The 22,401-nt window shown below is 33.9% G+C and overlaps 1 protein-coding gene across 2 annotated transcripts in view; it reads right to left on the reverse strand.

The window, feature by feature from the left end:
• Nucleotides 1–22,401, reverse strand: part of Kdm3 (Lysine demethylase 3) — a 674,618-nt gene that overhangs the window by 259,665 nt on the left and 392,552 nt on the right. For both annotated transcript variants that reach the window (XM_081763856.1, XM_081763854.1), the window contains exon 7: nucleotides 13,185–13,308. In XM_081763856.1, coding sequence (XP_081619982.1) covers nucleotides 13,185–13,308 — 124 coding nt within the window. The remainder of the gene's footprint in view (nucleotides 1–13,184; nucleotides 13,309–22,401) is intronic.

Raw genomic sequence — 22,401 nt, forward strand, 5'->3', positions numbered from 1 at the left:
TTCTATTAATGCTCTGAAAGTTTAAGAGTGTCGCCACTTTTTCCTATTTTATGCAAATAAAACAAACAATATAGCTATTTTAAGCCTGTCGGCTGGTCAATTCCTGGTGGGAGAACATTGAACGCACAACAGTGGTTTAGATTCACAGCTTCCAGGCTGAAAAAGAACGCTAAAATTTAAGAGCCAAACTGCTATCATTATTGTGTCAGATACACTATAAAGTATTGCATGAGTCACAGTGGGTCAGCCCTAACGAAACTTGACACTTGACAATTGAAGCTAGTTGATGTTCAAAAAGCGTTGAAATTCTTATAATCAGACGTGACGTATTGTGCCGTAAAGATGAGTGAACTTCTCAGAAAACTACGCTACATTTTATAATTTTACTTTGATGAACAGGTAGTGAACAGGCCTGTGAAGAAATTTGTATTGTTTATAGGCAGATACGTTATCAAAAGAAAAAAAAAAAACAGTTTAGTCACTTTCGATCTGAAAATTTCAATGTCCAAGGTTCTCCTCACAGTTTGCGACCGATCAAAGCCAAAGTGGATGATATTCTGGCAAAAGTTGTGCAAGACCAACATCTAAGCAATCACAACGTCAATGACCTAAACATTAAAGTGAGAGAGAAAAAAAAAAACTTTTATCGATTTTCGATGATGGGTAGTTCGGATAAGGTGTCATTGATGGCACTAAGTTCACACTTTTTTTTTTTTTTAATTTTAGCTCAACTCTGGTTTGCCGAAAATACTTTGAAGTCTCTCTAAAATGCTCATTTTTAATTACTTATTTATTTTTAGCTGTATGTATATGTTTGGTGTTGCAAATGACTAAATATGATCTAAATAAGTATTACTTAGCTGATATGTGTCCTCTGAATTAATATTTTTTATGGTCTCATAGCCTATAAATAGGCAAAAGTTGTGTTTTGTTTCGATCTCCTGTCAGTTTTCTTTTGTCTCTTTATGTTCCTTCAAATTAATTGTTTCTTTTGTTTTATTCGATGTATAGATGTGTCATAAATATTTTTAGTGACGTCGCGTAGCACGCCTTATTTGCAAATCCAGAAGTGGACGAGAGCGTGGAACGGGATGGAGTGGTGTTTTTGATAAAATATGTCAGGCAGGATACTTTTTCGGCGCTCCGTAACACTGCAACAGTAGCTCAGTGTGCACATGAAAACTATCTTGTGGGTGCAATGCTTTTGTATATTATTAAACGAAAACATTCATTACTTTTTGTGCGTTGTTTTAAGATGGTTTTACGAATAGCTACAGTAAAGGGTCATTGCCGCGTACAGACACGTGGTAGCGCGTCCCCAACCACCCGAAAAATTATACCCTGCATTTACTATTATTTAAAACTATGATTATTTTATCGCTTACAAATATTCGTATTCATGTTGCAAATATGCTACAATTTAAAATCAAATGACAAAGCGCTGGTTGCTTTTCTTGAGAAAAAAAAAAAAAAACTTCCACACGATGTTTGTTCACTAGCAAATTCCTTCAGTAACAACATTGAGAAAAGATTGTTTTATTGTGCAGGTTTTCAAGAACACCTTCGAATAAGCGAAAGATATCCAGGATGTCTGAACATGAGATGCGTTAGTTTTCTCTAATATTGAAAAAAAAAAAAAAAAATCAAACAAACGAAACAAAATATATACCTTCCTAGTTGAACTTGCGCTCTATACAGAGCGCTTCATTCAGATATGAGCATGAATCTCCTTGTCATTCCTCACAACACCTATACATGTCCCTTTACAGACACAAGTGAAAGACGTCTGAAAAAGATAAAAGTCGCCATGGGGTAGCACAAAAGGGAGATTTTCCAATTATTTTTCAATATTTCGCACTGTTCGCAAGAATTAAGGTTACTTCCGGTTGGAGTTTCTAATTCATGTATGATCAGTGTTTTCTTTCTTCTTGCATGCAGTATGTAATAAGTAAGACCTAAAAATTGCCAAAAAAGGACTTATAAAAAGACCTAAAAGTATCTTTTAAAAAAAAGGACCTAAAACTGGAAAAAACGACTTAAAAATACGACTCGACTTAGTTAGAATTACATATTTAATGAATATAATGCTCAAGAAATATCATACAAGCTTCTGGTAGGTTAACGGTCTGTCCTACAAACAGAAGTACAAACTAAAATAAGAAAACTTCTCCGCCCCCCCCCCCCCTTGCTGGAGGATATTGTTACGCCTCCTCATCTGATTTGTGATTGTTCCAGGTCTCGTCTTATCAGTTCAGTCGTTGAAGAATGTCCTATCTTTTGAATTTTCTTTACTAACGAAAAGATGTTTAAGAGGTGGTGGTGATTCGAGTTAATGGTCAATAAATTTATTGTCGAAAGATGAAGTGAAAAAAAAAGACGTTAAGACCTATGAAAACCTTGACAAAAGACCAATAAACAAAACAAAACATACAAACAAAAAAACGCCGAAAAAGGCAAAAGAAAAAAAACAAATAAAATCCACCATTTTCTGGCCTACAATGACCCAAAATGTACACATGTTAAGCCTCGTGTTCGGGCACTCGTAAAAAAGAGGATTTTCCTCAACTTCCGGGCCCTATAAAGAGAGGCGGATACAGGAGGGGGCAATTGCCCCCTCTAGAAGAGGAAACTTTTTTATTTTATATATATATAAATAAAACCCTCTCAGAGTTTGAAACGGTTAAAAGTAGTTCTAAGTAGCAGTATGGCAACCCACGCGCCCCCCCTTTCTGAAATCGGTCCTGGATCCGCCCCTGCCTAGTAATAAGCAAATACATTACACACACAATTAATTATGTCAGTGATATATGGTGTTCAAAACACTCCAAACAATAAACATTCAACTTAGAGTGAAGAAATGGTTATCCTTCGTTTTTCATCATTTGGTCATGAAACAAACACCTGAGAGGTATGCAACCTCTGTGTACAACTATTTGGTGTTGGAATGTATAATGCGTAGGATATGATGCTTGTGCATTTTCTATTTCAATTTCAACACTTTCAGTGTACTCGTAAAAATGTAATAAAGAAATAATGGTCATGTTTTTTTTTTTTAATATTAGATTAGAAGTGGACGATCTACATAAAATTTGCAATCAATCAGTGAAAACATCATCTTTCTAGAGCCTGTACTTTCCAAGATTGACGAAAGGATTGGCAACAAACATATAAACTTACACAAACGTATAGTTTAAAAGAACTCCAAAGATGGCAGCATATTTCATTTGCATTGATTTTGGAAAAGGCTTATTAAAATACAGACTTTGAACAATAATTTAAAAGCATAAGCTTTATGAAAAAGGCCTATTTAAATTATTTATTTTTAAAGTATACATACTTTAAAACATTTGTTTTTGTTAAACGTGAAATCACAAATAACCGTAAATCAAAGGTTTGGAATCAAAAGTTATAGGTTGGAGCTCAGACGCTTTTGTTACTATTGTAGCATTTTAATAGATAGATAAATGCTCTATACTGTTTCTAAATTAATAATCTGCAAACGATACCGGAAATATTTTACAAAATTTTACGGGAATTATTAAATTAGATTAAAAGAGAGAAAATTAAAAGAGAGAAAAAAAAAAGGGAAACATTATTTTACCTTCTCACCGATTACATCAAATTTATTATAGGAGATTTATGCTAAGTACATGTAAAAAGACTGAAAAAGCAGTTAAATGATAGATAAAGAATAACACTCAATTAAAAAATCATTAATGAGAATCACGTGGGTAAAGATCGAGTCACAAGTCTCTACCACTCAAAGTCTCCAAGCTCTTCCTCACTATGGAAGGAAATGAGTGTAATATTATTTGTCCAGTGCAAGGGCACATGGCACTACAGGGACTGAACTTGTGGCCTCATATTTCAGATGAAGATGCATTTATAAAAAGGAAAAACCCTTGCTACGAAGCACTTTTCTCAATTCGTGGACGAACAAGCACAATATATATAATGTGTAGTGTAGAGTATATCATACATAATTCACTGATTTCATTGCAAAGGTCAAGTGCACGAATCGCCTCACTCACTTCCAACAAAAAGTACGTTAAAAAAAAAAGTGGGGTGAGGGATGACGGGAGTGCTGCTGAACGATCGAAGCCGACGGTGATCGTTTATTCAAAAACGAATCGTGACGTTGCTGGAAGGCACGCAAAGTACGGAAGGAGAAAGAAAGGGAGATAGCGAATGATTTAATGATGATACTAAATAATCCAGTATGAGAACATAAGGGGTCTTGAAACTTTTTCCCCGTGTTATTTCTTGCATGCTATAAAAGCTTTTGCATACATGAATAGTTTTGAGGAAACAAAAGACAGACAGACTGGGTAAATGACATTTTTTTTTTTTTTTTTGCTTTAAACGTGCTATTCGCAAGCATTTGAAATAATGCCATCACGATTTCGAACCAATCCAGTCATAGTATTACAACCATCTAAGAATAATCTTCCTTATTCATTTTTCATTACATTCTAATGGAAGGTAAGTAGGATGTCGCCGTGCGCAAACTCAACAACACAATATTCAACTCACGTTTACCCTTTACACAAGATGTAATTTATAGGTCAAATGAATTACACCAATCTAGATCATGCAGCGTTACATGTTTAAAATGCTTAACAGCATGCATATGCATTGTATTTTTTTCACCATGATGCGAATTACAAGTCCATATTTAAAAATTAACTTTATAACCATCTACCCTGGAATGAAGAAAGTGGGAGGAAACAGGAGAACACTGAGAAAACCTACGCCACCACTAAGCCCACCTGGGGCGCACTGAAACCGAAGCAGGGATTCCACGCGCAAGCGGCGAATGCTTTACTACTTAGCCACTGCTACCCGTTACGCAATATATTGTATCTTACAAAGTTTGGAACGGGGTGAATTCAAGGGAATAATTCACGTATTTTTTTTTTTTTTTTTTAAAGATCCACCACAAACGTCTCACAAGTTATCCTGCTATATGACTCGTCATAACAAATCTACTTTAAGATTTTTTTCAATGGAGGGCTGAATCTCGAACAACCCTCCCCCAGCATGGTACAGCTTTAATTGAAAATGTTTTTACATTAAGTACAAAAATTTTGTACAAATGTTTCTTTCCTAACTGGTACAAATATCTCGTTTCTGCTCCACCATAAAGTTCTAATCACGCACTTTGCGTCATGACCAGCCCTTTCCTTGTCCCCAGGTGAATATATTTTTTAATTCTTTGATATGTAATACAGTATTAAATGAAGATTTGGGTCCATCTGTATTAAACGATTTATCAATGCAGCACTGTATTGGTTAGATACTCTTATATCGAACTACTAAGATGCCACTTGCATACAGTTCCTTCTCTTGTCCTGTAACATTCAATACATACCTGTCATGCTATGCGTTTATGCTACTTTTTGCTTTTATGAGATTCGACTTCTTTGATAAAAGTAGTTCACGATCATTATACTTTACTAGCTCCTTACTGCAATTTTTTTTCGGCTGTGAACAAAAGTTTGATATGATAACCATTTCTAGGAACATTTCAAATTTAATGATGATAGAATAAACGAAATTCCAGATTTCTAATTTTGGGCTCAATTCGCTCAAATATTACGACCACACCATATGTTGAAAATTTTGGGATGGAACGCAGCACGGTGACACAGTAGTAGATTCCTCAACTCTTGTGCAAGGGGTTCTTGGTTTAATCTCAAGCTAAGTGAATTTGTCACGCAACATTGTGTTTGTGGGTTTTGTCAAGGGTTATTTCACAATTATTCACGTTCATTAATGATCTATTTTTTTTTTTTTAAGCTGAAAGCGCATAAAGTAGAAAATGTAGGGCTATTTCATTTTATTTTGTTAACAACCTAGAATGCCTACGGAAACAGTAATCACTTCAAAATGCTCTTACACTTGAATAGGTGTGATGCAGTCGCGAGCCCAGCTCTCGGACTCAATAACTGAGCTCGAGCACAAGTGCTATAAATAGATAGCATGCACAAGCCTTGATGGGTTTACTGAGAGTGAGTGCGAGCTCAATGACAGGCGCGAAATCGGGGTATTGTGAGCTTTGTTGAAGATAATGAGACCGAGGATAATGCGAATATGAGCTCTCGCCCGTAATCGAACCCACGTCTCCCGCGTGGAAGACGCGTACGTTAACTATACAGCCACGAGGGAACTGTCATTTCACTTTTGAAATGAAACAAAATATTTAACTTACCACGGTTAGGCTAAATGAGATAGGTAGTTAATTACGAAAATACAATTAGGCACACTGAATAATGATGAAAGTGAATGATTATGAAAAACAATGTAGAATGGAAACATCGGCGATTCCTGAAAAAATCCACGAACACGGTGTTGTTCAGCACACACTCTCATGGCCTGGGACAAACTCAGGATCGCTTCTCACTAGAGATGAACACTTTCTTCTTCCAAACTCTACACCACACATGCCTAAGTATACTGGCTCAAATTAAAGATAACCTGATCTTGCGACTAATATGAAATAACACTTGTGAGACAACTAAAAGATAAAGTAGAAATCCTCGATTCGTCATTTGTGTGGAGCTCACAGACGTCCCAGTTGATGCAGAATAATCTCGGACAATTCGCGTATATTAGGAATCCTCGAATTGCTCGGAACTTAGTTGAAGAATTGTTCGGGATATTTAGAACCTTCAAATTCTTCGGGACATTTAGAGTTCAGGAATTGTACGGGACTCTGAATGTCTCAGTTTTCCTCCAAAATGTAAGTTAATATCATTCATACAACACAGTATCTTAAATGAAAACCGTTGATACTCAACTGATAGGAGGGCCGCGGTGGCTCAGTGGTAGAGCGTTCACCTCTGGTGCACGGGATACTTCGTTCAATCCCAGCTCGCACCAAGTGAGCTTTGTGATGGACAGACACCGTGTGCGTGGGTTTCCTCGGGGTTCTCCCGTTTCCTCCCGCTTTCTTCATTCCAACATTTCATTCATTTATCATCATCACCGTCTACTTTAGCCTAGCCAGCATAACGTTGGATGTAAATTTTCAGAGGGTGTTCATTAATATTATATATATGGAAACCCTGCATATATATATGGCACAACATGCAGTGAGAGATTAAAGAAGAAAAAAATAAATCCCAATCTTTGACAAAGTGATTCTTGGCTGATATTTTGTCACTTGAAGAGTATTGTGCATGGGAAAACGAAGAGCGAAAATACTAAGTGAAAGCATTCATCAAAAATGTCCATAAACATATAACAAAAACCTCCTCGTATTCTGAGCGCATTAAACTTCATTCAACGCCAGTATGATCAACAAGTCAATTGTAAAGTTGTTCACGAATTTTCTCTTGGAAGAACGTACTACTACATTAAATTGTAGTCCCGATCACTCATCCTTCTCCGAACTCTCTTGTTCGTTTACTCAAGCCAGTTGGCGAGGGCAATAAACTTACGTTTGGTGAAAACGACAGGTGCAAAGCATACATGACTCAACGTCAGAAATATTTCTGTCACTTTGCAGAGAACTTGCGCGAACCGTTTAGAGTTGTTTTTTTCTTCCTCTTCTCTCCTCCCCCCGTTCTTCCACTTTTTCTAAAGTCAATATACCAACCAACTCTTTAATTCTCTGGCGTACTTTCTGCAACTTGAATGGTTAAAAAAGAAAGAAAGAAAAAAACATAAAATACTTCCGCTATGCAATGTATATACAAATACAGCAACAATTTTAATGAAAATATCCTATTAAGTTAGACAGGTGCGACCATCTTCCCTACATCTATTCTGTACTTCCCCCACATTTACTTGATATGGCACCTCAAACAGCGATACTTGTTATTAAACCAATTTAATGTTTCTGACCCCCAATATATTCCTCTGGTAAACTAAAGAGTTCTGTTCTTTTATATACTATACTTTTAATTTTAATTTTGTTATTAGCTTTAACCCGAACTTTTCTCTCGAATTACGTCCCACGTAAAATTTCAGTGGCTCACTTTCTCCCAGTGTACACATCGAGTTAAACAGTATTTAAGCCAATCTTTGGAGGATTACAATCTTCAAATCTGGGGGGGGGATGTAATACTTTTTTTAAAAAGTTACACATAATAATAATAATAATAATAATAATAATAATAATAATAATAATAATAATAATAATAATAATAATAAACGCAAGAAAACTGAAGATTCAAAATTTGAGGCGCCACACTAGACCTACTGAATAAGTGCTAATTGCAAGATCGCTGTTAGTAATAAATAATGATAAAGAAAATTACACTACAAAATCAATAGATAATCATATACCATTTTATCTTCGGTTAATCACAAAACAAAATTCAGAACAAATTGAGATTTAAGTAGAGGCTGTCTATATGCATATCAATAAGTTCTCTCTTCAAGCACAGTAATATTAATTACGTAATTTATAATATGTAGGGGACCAGGAAGTATATATTTCACATGCACGATAAAAAATAATGAGTTGGAAAACCTTTAGTGGTTACTAGTCCCCTCACAAACTTTTCTTTTCGTAATGAAGCGGTGCACTTATATATAATAAATATTTGGCAAGGTTGAGAGACACCTTGAGGAGGAAGTAATAATAATACTATTACTTCTATCAAAATGGTATATAATAGACAGGCATCTGTTTTCACAGAGATTTAACTTTTTGGATAGTTAAGCTCATGAATACATAAGTGCCGGACAAATATGCATAATAGATGAGGCGAGCTGCTGACACGATATACGACAATTTTCGTCAAATGAATTGGATGTAACAGAACTTGGCGTATAGTTTATTCCGAGCCTTCTTTCTAATACGCCTGTTAGCTGTTGATATCAGTGAAAGATAAGGTGATGAAACCTTAAATTTACTACTACTAATAAAATCACAACAAGCAATGGGGATGTTTGTAAGCTTTTAAGAAAGTATATACAGGATAACTTTCACTGAAAAAAAAATAACAATATAAGAGGGTGTACCTTTGCTGTCGTATTTAACAATTACTCCTATATTGCTTGGGGTTGAAATAACTCAGTGCTAAAAAAGACACTTTCCTCCGACAGAACACGAAAATTCTTCTCTCGCTTCTACGCTGCACTGCACCATTAACGCAGAAAAAAAAAATGATAAAACTACACTCTTGGAAGGACTTGATCAGACTTTATTGTCACAAATGTATTTCCATCTATTACGCACGAACTTGATATATATACTAGCGAAGTAATACAGGGTATGTACAATTGCATTACACACAGCTCCACTACAGTCTCTTAATGTTTATTCATAAATACATATATGTAATTGAAAACAGATTGTTCTAAAATAATGCTATTTATTTTTTAAACAAGAAATCATTAGAAGTTATTTTCAATCAAGAAAGCAATGACCACAGACATCACTTTGTAAACCCCTGTATACTTTCATCTGCAAAGTTACAAAAAAAGAAAAAGAAAGAAAGAACGAAAGAAAAAACGAATGAATATCTCCTAGGTCTGTGAATCCTCCATCTCAGGACAAGTTCTGACGAACAGTTGTTCTAAGAGCAAGAACTTTAAAGAAAGGAGGTTAAGTAGTAAGCATTATTTGAATCTGATTGTACATACAGTAATTCTTATATCGTAAAGTGATCCAATAACATTATAAAAGTAAAGTAATAATAATAATAGTGTTTATTTGTCGGAAGGAAAGTATTTTTTCCCTCCTTTTCTTTTTCAAATAAAAATGAACAAGGAAAACTGTTATATTACGGTGCAAGTACTGTGACGGTTTACACTCTACATAAAACAAAGAACACGAGAAAAAGATGGGCACAGGGAGGGAGAGAGACGGGAGAACATGGAAAGACCAACAACGCTTTCACGCTCTCATTGGTTGGACCACCAAGGCAAGAAAAAGTCCGCATGAAACATCATGTTTCAACTTAATGACAACAATGCAGTTTACCATCTTTTCTGTCCTGGACTACAGAAAACAACAGAAAGAAAGGCAGAGAAACTTTTCACCGAAACAAACTGTATATTTTCATTCTTCTTTTTGTTTCAAAAAAAAAAAAAAACTGCAATTTATAATCTATGCAATATTGATTCTTTTTTTAAAAAAAAAAATCAGATCAACACAAATTTAATTTTATTTGGCCTTCAGATAAGACAAATAACTTCCTCCTCAAGATATGTACAGCCACGTCAAAAAATGACTCTCAGAAGAAAGCTCTATTCGGATACTAGGTAATAAGTTTCGATACACCTTAAAGAGATACAAAAAAAGGAATTAATTACGCGCATCTGATGAGCTACTGCATTTGTTTGGTGGAGTTGCTGCTGTTGTGTTCAGGTGGTGTTATAGAGTAATGTGTGTGTGTGTGCAGCGACATGAGTGATTTTCTGCATTACGTTACAGGACTACCAGGGTTATTACAAATAATTGCAAAGGATTCATGTGTTTGCTGTGGTTACAATATTTGGCATGTTGTAAAGAAACTTTACAATAACAGAGAAACTCAAAAAAAAAGTTTCTTCTTTTGCAGACACGTTTTGGGTTTCTACTGGAAGAGAGCAGCACTGAATAGTGATTAAAGATGGTGATATCAACTGAGATGATGATCAGAGCTTGTTTTGTCCTAGCCTCCACACTCACCCGACTTAACACCCTGCGATCTTTTTGTGGGTTTTGTGAAATATTTCGTTTTTATGCCTTCCTTACCAGCAGAACACACAGAACTGCGAGCTCGTATCAAGAATATCTACCCGATAGCACTGCAAGTCGAGTATGAGAGCAACTTCATTATAGACTCCACATACAGAGAATCACTACGGACGTATCGAGTACATGTAAGGTAGTCTAACAAGATCTGAGTTTCTATACATTATTGCCAAATTTCGTGGCAATATATCAAATATTATAGCTTCAACGAATTCATGAAACCGCTGCAATTATTTGTATTAAGCCCTGATTGTATTTGTATTAAACATTGCCTTGTAAGGGCAAAATAAGTCAGAATGCACAGTTAATTTCTCATTTTATCTTGTTATTGTATAGGATTGCTAAAGTAATTGTTATTTAAGGAAAAAATTTTAAAAAATCACGAAAAGCAATTGTCTCCGATATTGAAAAAACTAATGTATTGGAATTCTGTAAAGAATGAAAAGCATACGACGTAGATCTGTACTGTCGACAATTAAATTGAATGCACCTCAAAACAAACGGCGGGAGCTCATCAATAGAAAAAGTGCCGTATACATGCTGACAACAAGCCAGACGGCCCATCAGAAATTGAAAGAACTTGGCTGGTAGGTTTTAATGCATCCAATATATAGCCCGGAAGTGCCACGGTCAGATTATCATTTGATTTGATCTATACAAATTCCTTGAATGATGTTAAGGTAAGGAAAGAAGTTCGATGTTCCGAAAGAGGTTTGTGAAAACAGTGTGTCACAATTTTTCTGGCCAGAAACAACGAAGTTCTACAGCGACAGGATTACTGTTTTGAGGGAAAAAAAAATGACGGAAGGATGTCAAACAAAATGGTATGTATGTGACTATAATAAATGTATTCTCAATTTTGACCTCCAAAGGCTCGATACTTTTTAAACAACGCCATATACAACGTAGAACGACTTTATGTGCTCGACTTCATTTACACAAATTCAATTAAGTTCAAATTATTCATATTTTTTTTTCTGAGAAAAAAAAAACTATGCACATGCACGAAATTTCGCGTACTTTTAACACTGTCGTATATCTGACGTCACTTGTAAACGACAAAATTAGTTAGCAATCTTGTTGTCTCAGACACATAAAACGTTATTATTTAAAATCCTACTATCTGAAGTAAAATGAAGACTGTGGAAGGAAAAGGAAATATATCAAGGAAGCCCAAGGACATTATACTGTGTCTAGGAACAAACCAGGGACTCTTCGCGACAGAGCTGGACAGTCGATTATTAACAAATTTTCACCACTGGTATTTAGGTTACAAACAAAGGGTGGTCAGAATTCTAAAATTCTGAAAAGGTAGCAATATAGTTTTATCTGGGGTGCAGAATCATAACAGTCTAAGTACAAAGGAGGAGGAGGGGGAGACAGGTAAGTATAAGAACAAATATTTGAAAGGGAATGTTTAGATGTAAGATAGTTCACATATTTGAACATCCATACTATGTAAGATTAGGAATAACTTAACCATTAGTTCACCAATTAATTAATAAATTACTATAATTAATGAATATTTACAAAGTTTTGACAATAGTGCCACTTTATTCACCCGCATTCTAGTATTCAATTTTGTATACTTCTAGATTATTTTTTTTTCGAATAGTAAATCTTGTCATATCTTCTGTGAGATAACAAAAAGCGGCATTGTTTAATATGCGATACTTGAAAAAAAACAAAAAAAAACCTCTATCTGTAGTTCTCAACCTTTTCCTGGTGTACCACCAAAAGCATGTTAATTATTAAAACTATCAGAAGTCGTACATACCATTAACACTGGCTCGCGTACCACAGGTTGAGAAACCCTAACCTAGATGGTACTATCTAGAAATCTGTACTTCAAACTAGAAGTTTGTGAGATACACACAAAATTCATATTTTATAGAATTTTAGAATTTTTTAGTTTGTTTTTCCTTTTTAAAAAAGAAAATTCTGCTACGCAGAAGTAAAAAATGAGGGTGTGGAAAAAGATGTGGATATAAGTTTATTTACGTTTTTATCACGATCATTAAAGATCTTCCTTCCTTGACGTATTGTAGTTCTTATCATGCTTTCAAACAGTTAACTTTTATCTTCATCTTAGATCTACGCATTCAACCACCACCTTTTCGAGGATTCCATTACAACTGTTCATATCTCTTATTTCATTATTTATTTCACATATGTTGTCAAAAAAAGTAGGAAAACATATTCTTCCTACATTTTTACCATGACTGAAATAGAGACATTTTTACCATTTTAGTAAGCTTCCGTTTCCATTCTTTCCACGCATGAACCATGAGGCCAATTGATAATAACAGTGCATGAACACACATGCAAAATGAATGCAACTTCTCTTCCTAATTATCTTCCGGATCCAGAATTAGCCAGATTTTGCTGCTGGGGCGTTGGAAGAACAAGAGCGAGATAATAAAATCTTGCTAAAATATTTACTACAGACAGCACGAGTATGTATGTTATCATCACACTTGTAGTTGCTTACCTTTCTCGTTATCCTGAGTTTGATCTCCCACTGAAAGCTTTGTGGCTCGTGGTTTCCGGTTGACCGGAGTTCCGGTCCGGCTGTTTCCGGCGCTGCCTAAACTGGAGTTCCGGTGGATACGAGACTAAAAATAAAAAGAGAGAGAAGATAATGTGTAAACAAAATTACCAAAGTGCCGTGTTGTTCATAACACATCTAATTGAAAAGTTACCACATGTTGTTAACTTTCAACGCGATCTCCTCTACCAAAGTATTCTTTATGGTTTATTTTAAATGTAAGTAAACTGAACTAACTTTGCCCTCGACAGGATTGAGACTTTATAGTTAGCTACATTTTTTTTAATTTTATTTTTTTAAGTTAGGCCACAATTAGTAGTTTTGGCTTGTTGGACTAAACTTCCCAACTTCATAATCTAAAGGATGCCTGAGGATACAAGAATGATGACAATGATTCCGTATACAATTTCGATAAACACACCCGAAACAATGCGCACTATCAATGTGACTTCACAGGAGCAGAGCAAAAAGGGTCTTCAGTCCACAATAGGTTAATTCCTGATAAATTCCTGTTCGTTCTAAATTCTACCGTTATTAAATTTCGCAAAAATTAAACGTTAAACTACATTATCATGTAGTTTAAGTACAAGTAGTATTGAGTCAAGGAGATATCAAACATCTTAAATATCACTTATCACTTAACAGTATTCATTTTTCATAGATAGATTATTTATTCCAGCGAAAATAATAATAATAATAATAATAATAATAATAATAATAATAATAATAATAACGAAAAAAAAGAAAACTTCATTGAGTTGGCAAACGAACGGCATATTTCTTAGCTTCATAAAACTATGGATCAGAGTTTTATCTTGAAACGCGTTGTTTTATTCAATTTGACGTCATCTGTCGATTGATATATATTATTCATCTGAAGGTAATATCATATCTAACCAAAAATTTAGTTAAAGAGTTTATTATAATTTTGAGCTCTATCCCATTAACCATACTCAATGCTGTCCTATTATAATGCCATAACGGAAAGACTGATTAGTGTATAATTCAGTATCAGTTCCATCTTACTAGTTGACGTATAGTACAGCATCAAGTTTCAGGTTTACAAGAAAAATGTTTCTCTCTAAAACTACGCATGAGGATTTACACCCATCTGTATCACTTTGTTAAGCTCAATGAGATCTACCGATCGGTACGTTTCGTCTTTTGACATTTTCCTCGTTAAATGCTAATATTTCTTTTTTTCTTTTCAAATGAAAAGAAATCTTGAAATTTTATGTCCCACGCATATGGCGGCTTGGCTAAGGGATACAGCGATGATAAGAAATGAATAAAATGGTGGAATAAAGAAAGCGGGAGAACCCCCAAGAAAACACAAACACACAGTGTTTGTCCACAACAAAGCTTACTTGGCGCAAGCTGGGATCGAACCTAGGACCCCATGCACCATGGATCGAACGCTCCTCTACCACTGAGCCACTGCGACCTCAATAATATTTTGGAATAATAATAATAATAATAATACAGAGTCCCCGTGGCTAAACGGTTAGCATACGCGTCTTTGCCGTGGAAGACCGGGGTTGATTCCCGGTACGAATTGATGTGTTTCGAATCCCACGTCTCATATAGTCTCGCTGCTGAAAAGGATACTAAATATCAAATCAATCAATCAATTAACAGTAATAATGGATACTTCAGTTTGTTGTGTCGTTTCATCAGTTAGAAGTCTTTCAATCAATAGGCATTTTGATATTTTAAGTAAACATCATATTCTTATAGTAGTATTAATAATATTAATGCGAAGTGATGACTCTATTACTCAGAAAAATAATACTTGAAGTACAATGAGATTGCTTATTTGAAGAAAAAAAATGCAGATAATATGGTTTATCAAAACATTCATTATCTAATTTCACGGATATGTTAAGACAAAAGAATGTAAACTAAAGTATGTCACTTAAGTTTGCGATTTCTTCATATCACAAGGAAATCAACAGTACACTCAACTTGTTAGAAAAACAAACAATTTTATCAGAACTTCTTCCGTTGAATCATGGCTTAGTTTTAGTACTCAAGATAACGTAAAAGGTCATCAAATACTTTTATTTTTTTAAAAAGGGACGTTATCTTTTTTTTTTTTTTTTTTTTAACTATCACAATGTTTTCCGTTAAGGATTAACGCATGTTAAGAAAGAAAGAAAAAATAACGTTCTGCTAGTTTACATACTTGTTGGAACAGTAATTTTAATGTTGCCCCGTGATGCCTTTTGCATTGAAACTAGTGAGTGACTTGTTTGGACGATAAAATGTTCTGTAATGAGGACATGCTGTCCTGTCTATCCAGCCAACAGATAATGTCGTACACTGTATTGGTCACATATGTTGCATTGCTTTGCAACATTTAGTTCTTTCCGAAAAAAAAAAAAGCAAAGATTTATGAGATTCAGATGAAACCTTTTAATAAAATGGTAAATTAGCATTAAATAATAAATAATGTTTCACACGGAATACCATTAATTAATCGGATCTGTGTTTTCCTGTTAAATCATTATGACATTTCAAACTTTTACCTGTGTGTCAATATATACTATTATCATTATTCTTACTAATTCATCCAGAAAACCAGCATATTTTAAAAGCTATTTATTATCATTTAGAAACAAGAAAATATTTATATGGAAGATAATTGTGGTTAGAAATTGAATTTACATTGTTTTGAACTTTTGATACCGTAACATTCAAGAAACATTCAACATATCTCCACTGATGATTCTCTTACACACAGAGCAGAATTTGTACTATAACCTAAAAATATTACAATCACGCAAAAGTCTTTAAATCCGACCTTAGAGATATGCAAGTCTTAAAGATTTTTTTCTCCTCCATTATTAAATAAGGTTTCATAAAAGTTATGTTATTTTCTAAGAATCTTGGTAATAAGTTATGCTTTTAAAAATATTTAAGTGTCTTACACGCCAATATCGTCTGTATTATGAAATTTGATAAATTATAGACCCTTTACTTCAAAATGAACATAATGACACATAAAACAAGCTACAAGAAAATTAATGGATATTACAAAGTTTGTATTTGTTTTACACAATGCGAGCAGCATTTTAAAATTTTAAAATTAGGTCAGCATTTCAAAAATTTATAAGTTACAATCAACAATAATGAACTCAAGAAATCAAAGGAACACAAGCCACCTTATATTTTAAAACCCTTCTTAGATTTTGAAAAGCTCGTTTCAATATCAACAGAGACAACAGAAGAGCACTTTAAACCACGTTCATAAAATCATTGGATCGTTTGTTAAACAGTTTTCAGTTATTTTTCTTTGTATTTAACAAACCATCATCATAAACTGGCATCATTAAATCAACAACCGGAAGTACTGAACACTTATTTAATAATAACTGCAAGGACTTTGATTGCTTGAACTGTATATATGAAATAATTAAAAATTACCAAAAGAATTAGAAAAAAATAACTAAACTTTGGCAACGACCAAAAATTATATATAAATGACATTATGAAAAAAAGTAATAAATAAACTTTTGAAATTTAAAGGTTACAAATGAAGTTAGTGTAAACACCTGCATTATACTTGCCGTAACAGAACAAAGCTGACATGTTAACAAAATCTGGGCCCAGATTATATGGAAAGTTCTGCTATGGTTCACATACGTTGCTTATATGCTTTACTACCATGAACATTTGTGCTGGCTTCATTACACACGACACATGAAAACATGGGTTATCTGTCATTCATGCGGGTACACCCATTGTCCCACAGTTGTGGGACTATTATCGTTTACGTAATTTCTTTTTACTTATTCCAATTTGTGACTAATATACAGACTTCATCACGCTGGTCATTTACTGTTTAATTTGCTATATTTCTGACTGAGGTATGTTAATATTCCTTATTCATCTAATTAGTTGTAAAAAAGCAAGTATTAAGCCTTATCTTATGATTGATTTTAAGTTAAACATGTAAAATAAATATATCATACTAAACCGTGTTTATTTGAAAGTAGAAAAGTATTTGGCAATATATCATAATATATACTACTGTTATATTAAAAAAAAAAAATATGACGTGAAAATAGTCAAGAAAACATAAAACTCGCTTACTTTTTAATAGATCAAAGCGGAAAAGCATAAGTAACTGAAATTACAGACATATAATCTTTCTCTTATCACAGGAATGGTGTGTACTGATGATCCTGTGTTCCCAGATAACGAGTTGAACGACCAAATGTTCTCAGCACGCAACCCTCATCTAAGCATCATTTGTAATACAAGCACAGATGAGTCTACACAAAGTAATATCGCGCAACGTTGCTGCAACGTTCCAGTTCAAAACAGGACACTCACACTGAAGCGTATTCTATGTTACACCCTCTTTTGTTTCCTAAGTAACTCGAATGTAAATTTCGAAGTATTTAGACTAACTCTCATATTTTGTTATAATTTCTATTAGTTTCAACATAATAGATCAGAATTTATCTATTGTATATTGTTTTTACGTTTTCAATCTTTTTAACTACAACGTTTGAGTCCTATCATTGAATCTAGGTTATGATTTTTCAAATAGAGCATTGCGCTTGAAAAGCGAGTACTGTATATATTTGAAAATGTCATATTGATTGAAGTGAAAATCATATTAGGCATCTAAAAGATAAAACATGTTTGAGATTTTTAAACTCTTCACTCTGGTTTATAAAGCAAGTTAAAAATGTATCACATCTCAGAAGCAAACACATACGCCGTAAACTGGTCGTAGCCATAGGACTCGAAGATAAGTGAATAAAGAGAAAATATAAATGATTGTAAGATAAAGCATGTAGATATTCATCACACACAGTTAACAAGATTGAGTACCACTAGATGTTTATATATTCTTTGTTTAAAAGCATCAAAGCTCTTTCATATTCGCAACTTCTTTCATTATATCATTAACGATGAAAATGTTACAAGCCAGTTATAACACTGTTAACACACTTGAAGATACTTCTTTTTTTACCGCACCCTGAACAAGCTTAAGATCCCCAAACAAGAATCTCACTTCCAAAGATACACATTGCAGGCAATTTTCCAATAGTGCTATCAAAATTGGAATAATTCATTATTCGAATTTTCGAACAAAATTCGTTACTCGAAAAACTGTTCGAATAATGACCAATTATTCGGATAACGAGTAATTAATCGAATAATTTTAACAGCACTACTCTCTCATCTCCTTTACTGAGGATACGCAGTTACCCACAAGAGGAAACACCTGATGTAAGTCTTAGAATTTCAGATATGAACAACTCTGATGCTTTTAAACAGATTACATCAATTATAAACATCTGATCAGGTAGTGAATAAGATTTTTAATTACTGTGATCGGGAATTCACTATTGCAAGGATCACTTTATACTGTACGGTATATCCATGGATATTTGATATAAATGAGTATTTAAAAATATTGAAATATTTCAGTTGAAGAACTTCATTCTGATTGGACTGTACCCCAAGCATTGAGACTATATGAGACGGCATCTATTATTTATATTAAGAATTGCCCTTTGCCCTACTCTTCGAGATTTTATTCGAGACCACTACTTCTCCAGATCATCTGCACAGAAATAACACGAATTAGCTACTTGTATTCTCAGGCCAGTTTTTATTCTTCTGGTGCAAAAGATTAAGATATTTTAACCATCTACATTCTAAGGAGTCTGCATTTATTTTTCTTTCTTCTTCTTTTTTCTTTAATCACTACACCAACTATATGTTAACGCAAGTTTAAACTTCATTTTATCCTAAATATTATAATACCGTATAATAATATTTGATGGGTATCTAAATGTGCTTTATTGCTGAGTGATATATATATATCTGTAGGCAGTAATGATTTCAGACGATTTCTATACACAAGGGGTTAAAGTAGTACTGCGAAGATAATAGTAATCATTGTTGAGCACGAACGAAGGTTTGTCCAGAAGGGAATTTTGCAGCTCCGAGATGAGGATTTCCCCGTAACAACCCCTGAAAATATCACTGTCTGTATCTACACAGACTATTATGATATATTGGCATCAAGACTTAAAGAAATAACAAATACTTCAAAAACGATATCCATTTCAGGTCATAGTTATTATTAGATGAACTTATACTTAAAATACTTGAGCGCGTCACGCCCAAATCGAACCAATTTACAAAAATTATAACACAAAGTTAACACTATATAGCCTATTACTATAAAATGAAGAATGATAAAATTTATTTATTGTTAATAATAATAATTAGATGGCGACTGAAGATCGTGAACATGTTATATAGTGTTGTTAATGAAGTACAATGCATCCAGACGCTTTATTCGTTGCTGATGAATGGTACAATTTATTGAATTCTGCTCCATGCAGGGTGATCCCATCCATTTGTGGAGCATGAAGACATTCTGAATTACTCGCTTTCAATTGGAACAGTAAAAGAAAAAGAAGAGGGTTATCCACAGTGAAAAGTCAACGAAACCAAATCATCCTGATGACTTTAAACACTCATTAACTTTTTTTTTTCTCTTGCGTTCTGAATGAATGCCAAAGGAAGAGTGCATTGCGCAATCGCATCAACAGACGATGAGATCAGTCACTGGAAATTTCGGATTGCAAAAATAAAAAGAAGACGTGTTCGTCTGTTCCCAGGTCCTTAATCACGCAAAGAACTACACTTCGCGTGATCAACTCACGATGCAATCGATCCTTTCCCAGTCACCTTCCCCTTTCTCTACCACTTCCTTTTGCATGATATAAAATAACTTATTTACCACTATATATATATATATATTGTGTGTTTGTGTTTCTTTCTTTCTTTCGACCTACATAGGCACGATCATGACTCCTAACTATCAATCATATTCCTTGCTGTTTCATTCTTCCTGAAATATGTTTGCGCTGCACTCCGCACACTGCCGTTAGCAGTAAGTCAAACATAATGCCAACAAACAAACACATATGTGCTCACAATGCACTCTTTCATTAGCATTTAACTGTTATTATATATATATATATATATATATATATATATATATATATATATATATATATATATATATATACAACTCATTAGCAAATGCAAGCTCAAAATTCATGACATATCTACGCAATTTATTGTGGATCACGACGTTACTTATTGCAGTTTGTAGCCCATATACCACCACATTGGAGATCAAAATTGAGAATAGATTTATTGTGATTTCAAAATAAATTATGAAACCACATATGAACCGTTTTGTTCAATGATCTGCTATTTTTCACGCAACACAATACTCTACAGAACTTTTGTGGTTCCTAGTGAAAGCATCGTGACACGTAGTTTTCACAAACTCTTTTGAAACTAACACATCATTCAAGGAGTTCTGCAGAGACTGAAACAAATTAAAATCAGACGGTACCATGTCCGGACTATACGGTGCATGCATTAAAAAAACGGTTTTCTCAATTTCTGATAGGCAGTTAAAGATGTATGCGGTCTGGCGTTATCAGTATGGAATACGACACACTTTCTGTTGACGATTTTTTTTTTTTTTTTTTTTTAACTTGCTGGATGCATTTGCTCTAATTGTCGGGATAGCCCAGTAAATAAAGGACCGCGAGCTGAAATAATTTAGAAAAAGCTGAAAATTTCAGGATTTGTTTTTCATGTGATCTTAAATGAAATATCAAAAGTCCCCTAAAATCCCGTGTGCGCTTCATCCTCAAAATGGCGGCCAAAGATGGCGGCCGTCCGGAATGCGCATGTCTCCCGATTTTAGCCTGTAACTCTGAGACTATTTAAGATATTCCAATTCTGTAAAAACACTTTTGTTCTAGAAGCTCTAATCTATAACTTTTCTTAATACTTCTTTCTCGTAAAGTTTGACACAAAGCCACCATTTTCCATTAAAATATAAAGTGATACATTTTGAAAGTCCTGCTCTTGGATTGGTTGTAGAAAATCTCCAAAACCGTTAGGAATTCGCAAACAATGCTCGGAATAGTTTAGATTGAACATTTAATTAGCTTTGTTTTAAAAAAAGAATCATCCAAATCGGAATATAATTAGTGGAGAAATTCGACTTTTTTGAAAAATATAGGTGGACAGAGCTGCTTTGTTGTCACCCAATTGTCCATATTGCGTTACTTTAAATCTCCTTTCTTTTTCTTTTTAGTAGCAGAAATAATAAATAAATAAATAAATAAATATATATATATATATATATATATATATATATATATATATATATATATATATATATATATATATATATTCAGTAGACTCACCCTTAACATCATTGGCGTAACAGCTGGTAGTCTATATATTATTATATTCTAAACATACATAAATTTTAAGCTAATGTGGTTCATAGTGGTATGAAAGTAAACAGCAAACCCCTGCCTTCTTATCTCAAAGAATGAAGCAAACAAGAAAATAAAAGCAGATCATGTCTAAAAATAGAAGCATCAACAATGCATTCGTATCGCGTCTCCTAGAAAGAAACAATTCCTTCATTGGAAAAAGTTACTCCCGAGGATCCACAATTAGTAAATTTTTTTGTTGAAAATATAACTAGAAGTAAGAAAGGTGATTCAAATATGTTATCTCGGATGCATATCATGATCTGCCATTCAATTATTTCAATGTGTCGGCCTCGTACGTTTATATCACCAATCCATCTAGCAGTTGGAGTTTACTGTTTGCGATACTATGGATTTCGTCAATATATAGATAGATAAACTTGCATACGGTAGTTTTGGAATATCAGCCAGCTACGCTGAAGTAAGAAGATATGAATATTCTAGAATGTGTTCTATTATTCCAATCCAAACCGATCATTCTCAAAATTTGATTCAGTTTGTTTTTGATAATGCAGCGAGAACATTAGATGGTCACGGTACTTTCCACAGTATGGGTGGGATTAAAATATGCACACCTAAAATAAATAGACAAGATTTACGTATAGAACGTGCTGCACTGCCTTCAGCAGTTATGGTATCCGCTCTTACTAGAAGGAATATTAAATTTTATAACAAACCAACAAACAATGAATTTTTAAATATTGAAATAGAGTTTGATACCGGCAGAAAATATGATAGTACAAAATCTCCGATATGCTAATTTTCACAGATGAAGTTTGACTTCTCATGCATCTCATAAAAGATTCACCTAAGCC

Source organism: Thermobia domestica, chromosome 1, assembly GCF_964235325.1.
Source record: "Thermobia domestica chromosome 1, izTheDome1.hap1.1, whole genome shotgun sequence".
Classification (NCBI taxonomy): Eukaryota; Metazoa; Arthropoda; class Insecta; order Zygentoma; family Lepismatidae; genus Thermobia; species Thermobia domestica.